Source organism: Terrapene carolina, unplaced genomic scaffold, assembly GCF_002925995.2.
Source record: "Terrapene carolina triunguis isolate 2854851 unplaced genomic scaffold, T_m_triunguis-2.0 Scaffold66, whole genome shotgun sequence".
NCBI classification, from domain to species: Eukaryota; Metazoa; Chordata; order Testudines; family Emydidae; genus Terrapene; species Terrapene triunguis.
In genome coordinates, this window is record NW_020664417.1 from 8701244 (window position 1) to 8713999 (window position 12756).

At 40.3% G+C, this 12756-nt stretch overlaps 1 protein-coding gene across 1 annotated transcript in view; it reads left to right on the forward strand.

Annotated features, from left to right (window-relative positions):
• LARP1B (La ribonucleoprotein domain family member 1B) overlaps positions 1–11987 on the forward strand; it is a 105802-nt gene extending 93815 nt beyond the window's left edge. Inside the window, exons 15-19 of the mRNA XM_024211421.2 lie at positions 4440–4600; positions 5311–5455; positions 10306–10415; positions 10543–10670; positions 11736–11987. Coding sequence (XP_024067189.1) covers positions 4440–4600; positions 5311–5455; positions 10306–10415; positions 10543–10670; positions 11736–11981 — 790 coding nt within the window. The 3' untranslated portion in view covers positions 11982–11987. The remainder of the gene's footprint in view (positions 1–4439; positions 4601–5310; positions 5456–10305; positions 10416–10542; positions 10671–11735) is intronic.
• The last annotated feature ends 769 nt before the right edge of the window (positions 11988–12756 follow it).

Sequence of the window (12756 nt, forward strand, 5' to 3'; positions counted from 1 at the left end):
ATCAAGATCAGGTGACCTCTTTCCTTGCAAGTGTCCTGATTTTCCACAGTCAGGTCTCTTTCTGTCAGGGCTGGTCTACACTACCACTTAAGTTGATGTAATTTATGTGCTGAGGGGTGTGAAAAAGACATTCCCCTAAACAACGTAAGTTACATCGACCTAAGCGCTGTCCACACTGGTGCTATGTTGGTGGGAAATGCTCTCACATAGACATAGCTTCTGCGCTCTTGCGGAGGTGGAGTAATTACGCCGACTGGAGAGTGCTCTCCCATCAGCATAGCGTGTCTTCACCAGACGTGTTACAGTAGCGCAGCTGCATCAGTGTAGCTGCACCGCTGCTGCACTCTAGTGTAGACTTGCCCTCACTGAGCTACATGTAGCTCTCGTTCTGCGGCCGCCAGTAATTCTGATCTCCAGTCCTCATGATGGGAGCCATAAAACAGGTGTCCTATTTCCCTTTTCCCCAAAGGACCACTATTTGCACCGTTGGCCTCTCACGTGTTCTGGCCTGCTGCTGATGTACTGTCTGGATCTCCACTGTATCCCACTGAGTTCAAGTCTCTGCCTGGATGCCCATTGTACCTCCTTGAACTCACGGCTCTGCCATCAGCCTCTGTTTCCTGGCCTCCTTGTCTGCCTGAAGCCTGGCTAAAGTCCTGCTTCAGCATTAAGCACTGCTGTTTCTCTCTCTCTGCCTACACCCTAACTGGACTAATTCCTGTTCAGTTCTATCAACTAATCAATCTTCCGCTAGGAGGTACTTGTATCCTCTAGCTCTTGTTGCTATCTTTTTAGGTGACCCAGCAAGCTCTGGAGGTGGTCAACGGTTTCCTCTTGGCCCACTCCGCCATCTCTACTTTAGCTTCTAGCTCCCTCCACTTCTTTCGCAATCGACCCATGGTAGGGTTGCCAGGTGTGCAGTTTTCGACCAGAACACCCAGTCAAAAAGGGACCCTGGCAGCTTCAGTTAGCACCGCTGACCAGGCTGCTAAACGTCTGGTCGGCGGCACAGATAGGCTCCTTACCCAGCTCCATGCAGCTCCCGGAAGTGGCGACATGTCCCTTAGGCTCCTAGGCATAGGGGCGGACATGGGGGCTCCGCAGCTCCCATTGGCCAGGAACAGCAGCCAATGGGAGCTGCAGGGGCAGCACCTGCGGGCAGGTGCACTGTGCAGAGCCCCCTTTCCACCCCGCTGTCTAGGAGCCTAAGGGACATGTCACTGCTTCTGGGAGCCATCTGAGGTAAGCATCGCCCGGAGCCTGCACCCCAACCCTGAGCCCTCCCTTGCACCCAAACTCCCTTGTGGAGCTCACCCCCCCCCCCACTTTCTCCCGCATTCCAACCCTATGCCCCAGCCCAGAGCCCCCTCCCGCACCCCAAACCCCTCATCCCCTGAGCCCACTCCTGCATCCCAACTGCCTGCCCCAGCCCGGTGAAAATGAGCGAGTGAGTGAGGGTGGAGGAGAGCGAGTGACGGAGGGAGGGGTGATGGCGTGAATGGGGGGTAGGGCCTTGGAAAAGGCACAGGGGCGGGGCAGGGGTGTTCAGTTTTCTGTGATTAGAAAGTTGGCAACCCTAACTCTTGGTCCTCTCTGTCCTAGGCTGCTGTTCTACTTTCTCTTGCCATTGGCATCCTAGATTTCTCCCTGTGCACTTTATCTCAAAGTTTGGTGATCCCTTTTTTTGTTGGTGTGAGTGGGAGGACATGTCTTGGGGCCAATGCAAATGTGATGGTGGCCATTTGGTAACTATGCTATTCTAACAGCTCTGGGAGTAGTTAATGCAAGATGGCTGGCACTTCTTAATGTTAAACCTGAAAAAAATGTGGTGTTTGTGCAATAACACAGTATCCCCGATAATGTCATGGCAAACCTTGTGGCTGAACTTTGTGACTCTGTCCTCACCCACAACTATTTCACATTTGGGGACAATGTATACCTTCAAGTCAGCGCACTGCTCTGTGTACCCGCATGGCCCCACAGTATGCCAACATTTTAATGGCTGACACTTCCTCAGCTCTTGTCCCCTAACGCCCCTACTCTACTTGTGCTACACTGATGACCTCTTCATCATCTGGACCCATGGGAAAGAGGCCCTTCAGGAATTCCACCAGGATTTCAACAACTTCCACCCCACCATCAACCTCAGCCTGGACCAGTCCACACAAGAGATCCACTTCAAGGACACTACAGTGCAAATAAGTGATGGTCACATAAACACCCTATACCGGAAACCTAGTGACCGCTATACTTACCTACATGCCTCTAGCTTTCATCCAGACCACATCACACGATCCATTGTCTACACCAAGCTCTAAGATACAACCGCATTTGCTCCAATCCCTCAGACAGAGACAAACACCTACAGGATCTCTAAGAAGCATTCTTAAAACTACAGTACCCACCTGCTGAAGTGAAGAAACAGATTGACAGAGCCAGAAGGTTTACCCAGAAGTCACCTACTACAGGACAGGCCCAACAAAGAAAGTAATAGAACGTCACTAACCGTCACCTTCAGCCGCCAACTAAAACCTCTCCAGCGCATCATCAAGGATCTACAACCTATCCTGAAGGATGATCCCTTACTCTCTCAGACCTTGGGAGACAGGCCAGTCCTCACTTACAGACAGCCCCCCAACCTGAAGCAAATACTCACCAGCAACTACACACCACACAACAAAAACACTAACCCAGGAACCTATCCCTGCAACAAACCCCACTGCAAACTCTGTCCACATATCTATTCAAGGGACACCATCATAGGAACTAACCACATCAGCCACACCATCAGGGGCCCATTCACTTGCACATCTACCAATGTGATATATGCCATCATGTGCCAGCAATGCCCCTCTGCCATGTACAGTGGCCAAACGGGACAGTCTCTACGCAAAAGAATAAATGGACACAAATCAGAAGTCAAGAATTATAACATTCAAAAAGCAATCGGAGAACACTTCAATCTCCCTGGACACTCAATAACAGACTTAAAAGTAGCAAGGGGTCTGTTTTGGGACCGGCTCTGTTCAATATCTTCATTAACGACTTAGATATTGGCATAGAAAGTACGCTTATTAAGTTTGCAGATACCACCAAACTGGGAGGGATTGCAACTGCTTTGGAGGACAGGGTCATAATTCAAAATGATCTGGACAAATTGGAGAAATGGTCTGAGGTAAACAGGATGAAGCTTAACAAAGACAAATGCAAAGTGCTCCACTTAAGAAGGAAAAATCAGTTTCACACATACAGAATGGGAAGAGACTGTCTAGGAAGGAGTACGGCAGAAAGGGATCTAGGGGTTATAGTGGACCACAAGCTAAATATGAGTCAACAGTGTGATGCTGTTGCAAAAAAAGCAAACATGATTCTGGGATGCATTAACAGGTGTGTTGCGAGCAAGACACGAGAAGTCATTCTTCCGCTCTACTCTGCGCTGGTTAGGCCTCAACTGGAGTATTGTGTCCAGTTCTGGGCACCGCATTTCAAGAAAGATGTGGAGAAATTGGAGAGGGTCCAGAGAAGAGCAACAAGAATGATTAAAGGTCTTGAGAACATGACCTATGAAGGAAGGCTGAAAGAATTGGGTTTGTTTAGTTTGGAAAAGAGAAGACTGAGAGGGGACATGATAGCAGTTTTCAGGTATCTAAAAGGGTGTCATAAGGAGGAGGGAGTAAACTTGTTCACCTTAGCCTCTGAGGATAGAACAAGAAGCAATGGGTTTAAACTGCAGCAAGGGAGGTCTAGGTTGGACATTAGGAAAAAGTTCCTAACTGTCAGGGTGGTTAAACACTGGAATAAATTGCCTAGGGAGGTTGTGGAATCTCCATCTCTGGAGATATTTAAGAGTAGGTTAGATAAATGTCTATCAGGGATGGTCTAGACAGTATTTGGTCCTGCCATGAGGGCAGGGGACTGGACTCGATGACCTCTCGAGGTCCCTTCCAGTCCTAGAATCTATGAATCTATGAATTCTTCAACAACAAAACTTCAAAAACAGACTCCAACGAGAAACTGCAGAACTGGAATTAATTTGCAAACTGGACACCATCAAATTAGGCCTAAATAAAGACTGGGAATGGATGGGTCACTACAAGAACTAAAAACTAATTTCCCCATGCTAATTTCCCCCTACTGTTACCCACACCTTCTTGTCAACTGTTTGAAATGAGCCACCCTGATTACCACTACTAAAGTGATTTTTCGTCCTGTTGATAATAGCCCACTTTAATTGAATTGTCTCGACCCCCCGCCCCCCACTTGGTAAGGCAACTCCCATCTTTTCATGTACTGTTCTATATATCTACTGTATTTTCTACTCCATGCATCTGATTAAGTGGGTTTTAGCCCACAAAAGCTTATGCCCAAATAAATGTGTTAGTCTCTAAGGTGCCACAAGTACTCCTCATTGTTTTTACAAATATTTTTTGTTTCAACAGCAGTTCAAATGCTTCACCTTCAGAAGGTGCTCCAAAAGCAGGAAGTTATGGGTGTACCCCTCACTCACTTCCCAAGTTCCAGCATCCTTCTCATGAACTTTTAAAGGAAAATGGCTTTACACAACAAGTGTACCACAAATATCGTCGAAGGTGCCTAGTTGGTAAGATGCCAAACACGTTATCAGAAATTTTACTTGGCAATAATCAGATATTATTATAATGCTATTTTTCCACTTTTTTTTTCTTTGCCTGCTTTTTATATAGTAAACCAAGTATTCTTAAGAAAAATGTCTATATGATTATTTGGTGCCCACTTTAACTTAGCTTGGAAAGGCATTCCAAATTATCTCTGATGGATTTTGTGAGCATGTTTATTTTCTGTGTAACTTTTATCACTTAAGCACTTACATGTTGTAAAAGAAAGTAATTTGGGGCAATTTATATATGGTTGGTTGTTTTTCTTTTAAATTCAATGGAAATTTAGGGGGAAAAAACATTTATACATTTTACATCAGTTCTTTGCTGTATTACTGAAATTTTCATGTCAGTGGTTAAATTTTTGTAAAAAATTTGTTAGGCTTTGAGTTTGCTTATTTTTTTTAAGTGACTATTTTGAACAACTGATCTTATAAATATCAGCTTGACAAGTAATATCTAACTGATTTAGGTGAATTTAGAAACTTCATTCAAATTGACTTAACTAGAATTGTTTTGAACTGTTTTTTGAGGAGAGTTTATATTTACACCATCTGAACTTACTGTATATTCGACTAATAAAAATAGATTTTTTTCCAACAGTTTATATTTGATGGTGTATTTATATAGTTAAAACTAGCTGTTTTGTCATTGTTTTGTATTTTTTTTTCTCCAGAGAGAAAACGGTTGGGAATTGGCCAATCCCAGGAAATGAACACACTCTTTCGTTTCTGGTCCTTTTTTCTCAGAGATCACTTTAACAAGAAAATGTACGAGGAATTCAGACAGCTTGCTCTAGATGATGCAAAAGAACACTACAGGTATTACATTTATTCTGTAAGTTTTGAATAATTTGGGTTTCTTTCTACCTTTCATTTTAAGAAATGGGGGTCCATGTGTTCAGAGTAACTTTAAAGAACTTGAACCAAAGTATCAATTTGACTCTTTGTAGCATTTTCAAAATTAGTCTTCAACTTTCTCTAATAACAAACGCAGTTTTAGCAAATTAGAAAAGTGTAAATAATCAAATAATAGTAATGCTGCTATAGATGACATTAGACATACCATGATGTCAGATCCCCAATTATTGATCATTAGACTCTATGAAACTCAAAATAAATTTTATTCAAATTTGGCTATTGTGTGAATTGTAAGCCAACCTAATTATTTAACCCCTTGATTAATTAAAATTGGTGAAAATTTATTTCTTCTCCTCCAGGAGCACTGTCAATATAATAAAGAAAATTGCTACTGTATGGTTTTAATACCTTTGTTTCCTCCCAGTTCTGAGCTGTTTGTGTGCTGGTGTGAACACCCCAATATAAATTAGAGTACCCTAAGGGTTTCTATAAGGTATATTGGATGCCAGTGGCACTAGAGGCTGACATGGCAACTGGGAATTAGCAGGGTAGAAGAGCCCCACTAATGTCTCTTTTTTTTTTTTTTTCTTGTCACACGTTCTTTGCCAGAAGTACGGAGGACTTGCTATTCTGTCTCTGCACAACAGAAGAATTCTCTTTTGTGGGAGTGATTGCCCTGTGGCTATCAATACCTTTGACTTGACATTGCTATGATTCAAAACATATGATGTCTTAATCTCGAAAAGATCAAAAGTTTCTTCTTCATCAAATTGTCTTAATTTCATACTCTAAAAATCATGTGTAATGCCTTGCAAGCCACAAAATCATGGGTAGAAGTAAAACTGTTAAGGGATACCCCTGCATTGGTCATAGATCCGAGCATTCTGTGAGTATAGAAAGGTCTGTCCCCAAGCACATCCTCATTATGTTCTGTTGTGCTACACTTATATCTTTTTCTATTTTTTTAATATTCTACTTTCAGTGTACAGTAGGTTAAAGTTTAGATAAACCAATGACATTCTAAGCCTTGGCAAACTTGGGTCTTTGTCATAGTACAAGTGGAAAGTAATCACTTTTTACATTATTCACTACAGCAGTAATCCTTTAATGGACCAACGTGCCCAAAGCCAAAAATGCCTTGGAGATCTGGGCATTCACCTCACAGCTGTGTGCTTGTGCACTCTTTCCACCCTAAGTCTAAAGTGAGAGGGATAGGAATCTCAAGGTTCTTTAGAAGAGGACGGAACAGCTAAGTCTGATCAAAAACTCTTGAGTCATCAATACCAATGTCTGATCTAAGTCATACAAATGAAATCCATTAATTTGTCTGTTGTCATCATCTGATGTTGAATACATCCCCTTGGATGATGAAATCTGTGTAGTCTTTTCCCTATGGTAGCCTCTTCGCTGCTATCATCAGGGCTCAAGAAAAAGTAGACCCCCAGCTGGATTCCAGGACCAAAAGAAAAGCTGGTTGAATTTCCTCTCTAAATGCATTATTTCAATCTAGACAGGATTTGGACTCCTCTGGAAATTGTCATTTTTCCGGTGTGATGATCCCATCTAGATCATGTTTTGCTGGAGATTTCCTTTGCACTATCAGTTCTTTGTTAAAATGGACATTCGTAGTTTAGGTTGTAGGATACTCATCTGGGCCTGTTGGTGACCCAAGACCTTTGCAGACTGATGGAGGTCATATGGCGCACACAATTTTTGGGCCTGTAAATTGCTCTCTGAATGTTGCTCCTCTGATCAAATGTAAGCTGGGACAGGTTTTCACAGGTAACATAGTGGTAATGTACTGTTAAAATCCCAGAAGAATTTTGTCTTCTGTTTTTATATCAAGAAGCAGCAAGTCTTTGGGAATGGTTTATCTCAGATATAAATGTCTTCCTCATTGGTGCATCTGACCAGCATTTTAAAAAAGAGGAAAAAGTCATACTACCCAATAAATCACAGAATCATAGGCCATCATGAGCAGAAGTTTTGTAGCAAAGTAAATCTTTGAGAGGGTCATCCAATGATGATGGATCTTTTTGCTATCAGATATAACTCCAAAAGTAATTAAACTCTGCTAGGTCCTTGACTGCTCTTAAATCTGGTGACAGATGTCTCTGATGTATGGGGAGTTAGATGTAAAGTACACCCGCCACAATTTAGTGTGATTTCCAAGTTATTCAAAAGATTTGGCAGAAGGTACATGCGGTCCTAGAATATTGTATGGAACGTTGCTAGCTCACTTTCAAAGATATAATAGGGCATTAGAATGATAGTATGGTTCCTATTCCTCACTCTCTGAATTCAGAGGATTGTGTTGGGAAATGGGAAGTGCACATCCAGAGCTTATATGTGAAAATCCCCAAAGCTCTATGCTCTCCAAAATCCTATTTATTGTCTGTCAGACCATGATTTTAAAAGCCAGCACTATGGAGACTCACCCACCCCTACTGTGTGCTTATGAAATAAAGATAAGTTCTGTTTCCTAGCTGTCCCTGAGCCTGAATGAGATCAGCTGTTGGATGAAGAACAGCTGACTGAAGCAAAACTGGACAAGTACCGTAGATAATGCTGATGAGGAGAGTGAAATGTTCTGAGGAACTAGTTAATGCCTTACCAGTCAGCGAGAGGCTTTCCCATCATCAAATTGGTATGCAGCCTGAGTCTTGCTGAACTTGCTGATGCTGGTTACCCAAATAACAATAGCCAGAATGAACTGCTTCTGCCTACTGTTGTCCAGGACACTCCACCTTATCTTGATTTATGAATTGTAGGCCATAGCAACCTGTACGTTGAAGTCCAGACTTCCTGTATCACACTGTATCTGGGAATGAAACTGCAGATGCTGAGGAAACTGCAGTTGTTCCAGAACACAGCAGCCTGCCTACTGAGCAACACAAAGCTGACAAGAACACATCCATCTGGTGTGTTGGTCACGTCACTGACTGCTCATCAGTCAGTCAGGTTTTAAGGTTCTGGCTTTAAATTACCAAGGCCTGGTGCATGTGCTCTCTTCCACCCTCTGCCCCGACATAGCTGCAAGGATGATGGAACTCTCCACACTCCTTTTTTGAATGATCTAAAATGACTATAAACCCTACAAGTCCTCAAGACAAAATGCAAAACCCATCTATTTGTCCTTTTCCATAATTAAGATAATAGAAGAAGAAGAACACATCCCTTCTATTCTTGGAAATGGAGAGAGAAGAGAGAGTATGACAAAATAGACTATCAATTTGGTTTTTTATAAAATTAAGTGTTCAGATACTTTGATATTTAGGACAGTTTAGTGAGTTATTGGTATGTATACTTACAGGATGTTTTGGCTCTGCAGGGAATGCACAATTGCATGATAATAGTTTTTGTGTTATAAACAGTTTCTTGGCTCATTCTTTCCATGTAGCTTAATAGTCTATAGCTCTTTTTTTCCATTTGTTCAAACAGCGGTCTTCCTATTTTTTGCAGTGCTTAGAATTGGAGAATTGGTATAATACTGAAAGTAGGATGTAGGATCTGATCACGCTAGTTGTGATTTATCCATGAAAGATTTTTTTCCCCTGCACATGATAGAGCTTCTTCCAAATCCTTTAATGTAGTATATAATACTACTTCACCTTTGTAATTGGAAAGTGTTACATCAACACTAATCCTCACAATAAGGAAGGCAGAGTAAGTATTACCCATTTTACTGACTGTGAGGAATATGAAGTAGAGATGCTGATGCTGCTTAGATTCATAGATTTTTAAGGCCAGAGGAAACCATTTGGATCATCTAGTCTGATCTCCTGCATAACACGGACCTAGAATTTCACCAAGTGACTTCTGGATCTGGTTCGTAACTTCTGCTTAAGGTAGACCTTATTTAAAATATATATAGATTATATAATAACTTGCTCACGGCTATATAGGGAGTCAGAAAAAGAGGAAAACTTCTTGTTTGTTCAGACTACTAGAAAAACAACAAAAATATTCCAATAATATTTCTCTGGTATAACTTCCTCAAAACTGGGATTTTGAGTTTAGATAGATTTCCCTGGATTTGGGAGAAGTGAAGATGTACAAAACGGCAGTTCGTTGGTTTCAAGGAACTTGTTTAAGACGCTGTCTTAATTTTTTAGACTGTAAGCAAGAAGGCAGAGACTATTTGTCTTGTACCAATGACAAGCATATTGTTGGAGTTTAACAAACAATTACACTGTGTTTTAAGGGGGTGTGCCATGGCAGGTTTGAGTGCAAAATCTTGTTGAGAATGTCTCCAAGTAATCAAGGAATAAAGAAAATCTGAAGTCCTTGCTTAGCATCTACAGATTCCATATGTTTGACATCTCCAGAAGCTCAAGGATTCAAGTGACTGACATGTTAGAAGTGGAGATTATTCTACAAAGCACTTGGTTCAAAGTGGAGGAAAATGTGTAGAGAATGAAGTCAACGAGCTCTTGGCATCTTTAAAGTATTCTGCACGTTTCCTCACTGCAAAGTTAAAAATATCAATCTATAGGAAAACAAAGCATCAACCTGTCTTCCACTGGGCTGCACACACAATTGTGGGAGCTGAGGGACCATCTGAGACCCATTGTCAGTAGTATGTTTTTATAAGAGCCGTTCTTTTATTTGACTCCTTGAATACTTACAACACTGAAAGAAATTTAGAAGTAAGTAAAAATGGATGGAGGGAAGGAAGGGATCAGATGGGTAGGAAAGACAGTTTAAACCATGGTATTTAATTTTTACTCAAGTGTAAAGGGGAAGGACAGAACATTTACATCCCTTGAGGAAGTGTAATAGGCACTTAAATCATTATTCTCTGTTTGCAGGTATGGATTGGAATGCTTGTTTAGATTTTACAGCTATGGTTTGGAAAAAAAATTCAGACAAGAGATCTTCAAGGATTTCCAAGAAGAAACAAAAAAAGACTATGAATCTGGTAATTCCCATTTCTTAAGGCTCTCTAAAGATAGGGGGAATTGTGAGAAATTACCTATTTACAGTTAGGTACTTAATACTCCTTTTTTGTAACTTGTAAAATTGTCAATGATCTTTTCTGCTATTAGGTCAGCTTTATGGATTAGAAAAGTTTTGGGCTTACCTGAAATACTCTCAATCCAAAACTCTACCCATTGACCCCAAACTGCAGGAATACCTTTGTAACTTTAAGAGACTGGAGGACTTCAGAGTTGATGTAAGTTTGTAAGCTCTGTTAACAAAGCATTCAGTGTACTATTGCTAAAGGAACACTATCAGGTTAATTTAGGTTTTGTAAAACCAAGATTGTTTTGGGTTTTTTTACAACATTTAAATAAAATACTTTTGTTTAGATTTGTTAATTTTTAATGTTTGCAGCATGGTACAAGAAGCCAGAATGTGAAACTAAACAAAATTGAAACTGATCAATCCATTTTCACTGTCTAGGATGAGTGAAATGCCAATGCTAAATAGAACTAATGGAAAAAAATAGATTTAGAAAATGTTCAATTTAATAAACTTAAGCTAATAAGTAAGGACATTTTTGTTTTTAGTTACCTGACCGTGTACCTGTAATTAGTGCTCTTAGTGTAGGTAATCTCTCAACAGCTAGTTATAAGAATGCAGCAAGTCAATAATGTCCAGTGAGCAGTTGTTACTGAATTGCACTGACAGCCATCACACTTACTATTTAGTGTCTACTGACTTCAATTGCTGTTTGTGAGTCTGTCTCCTGGTATAAAGGAAAACTCTGTGCTTTTTCATGTAATGTTAATTTTCCATAAATGGCTGGGCATTAAGACTGTGATGTTGGGTAGCCAATTAATGTTCCTTTAGGTGCTGTGTGCTCCCAACTCAGTAACTTTGGGGTAGGTGATGGTGCTCAGTGCACAGGGTGGGGACCTTGTGTACCACCAGAGCATTAGCGTGTGACAGTTTTGTTTAATTCATGTTTCTCTTAACTGTTACCACATATTTTGTTGTGGGTTATTCTTTTCATGCTTGACTATTTTTTTTAATGCCAGGACGGAGTCAAATACCTATCTTAAAATTCAATTAGACTATATAATCTTTGGGGGCATGGACGTTGTCTATAAAAAAAAAACTAGAACATTACTGAGTTTATGTTAAAGATTTTTCATAACAATAGCACTGTTTTAGTGGGTTAGTCTTCCTACCTTTTAAACATGTCATTCTAGTTGGATCGTCTACTATGAAAGTAAAAGTAGTAATATCCATACCTGTAGAAAAAATACTAAACTGGTTAATTTAATGTTTTCAGCCTCCTCTTAGTGAAATATCTGGGAGAAAAAGACCTTCACCTTCAATAGGTGAGGAGAGTGGTTGTCATAGACATCAGCCTACATCCTCTTCTAAGACTCTAATTGCTGCTGAAACCACAGCTGACCATCAGTTTCAGATCCCAGTAAACTTTCACGATGGGAATACTGCGCAGGAATCAATTGACAAGTTAGGCCAGAACAGCGCTGCCACAAAATCAACAGAAGGTGACATATCTGAAAAATAGACTTAAGACAAGTTAGTGCTCTTGAGGCCAACTTTTACATCAATATTTAGTTCAGAAATTTTCAGGGGGAACTGTTTTAATGCTTGATTAAAAACAAATGTATGGGAAGACAAAGGATTGCATTTTCTCTTTCACAAGAAAGTTAAAAATGTTTCCCATGGTTGGGGGTGGCTGGTTCTGAGATCATCAAAGGGTTTCTAGGAAAAAGTCTATGGTTTCAGTATTGCTTTCCTTGAGCTATTGTTTACAAAAATGGCATTCCTGTACTATATGCAAAAAATATTTTGGGAATGCCTTACATTTTAGCTCATACTTCTTAAAGAAGATACAATATATTCATGTTACTTACTGAGCTTTCTTCACCTAATTTCCCCATTATGAATTATTAATTGTATGTATCAAAGCTGAGAGAATGTATATTTTTTTAAATTACAGAAAGGATCTAAGTTTGTAGGCTCCTTCTTACATATATAACTATAAAAATATTTGCTTTTTTTGTAAAAAGTAAAAGCACATTTAAGGATGTGAAACTCTAAGGAACTGTGTGTGCTTCTGGATTCTATTTAATTATTTTGCTTTCTATTTTTTATTTCAGGATCTCCATAGTTAGTGTTTTGTTAGGCGTGGAGTTTTCTAAGTGGACATCAACTGGTTTAGTTTTAAGGAAGTGTTCAACACTTGTTTTTATATGAATGTGAGCAAAAGTAAAGTAGAAGGGGAAAGTGGGTATGTTGATTTATGTACTGTCCTAAATTCACTAAATATCTGCAGTTTT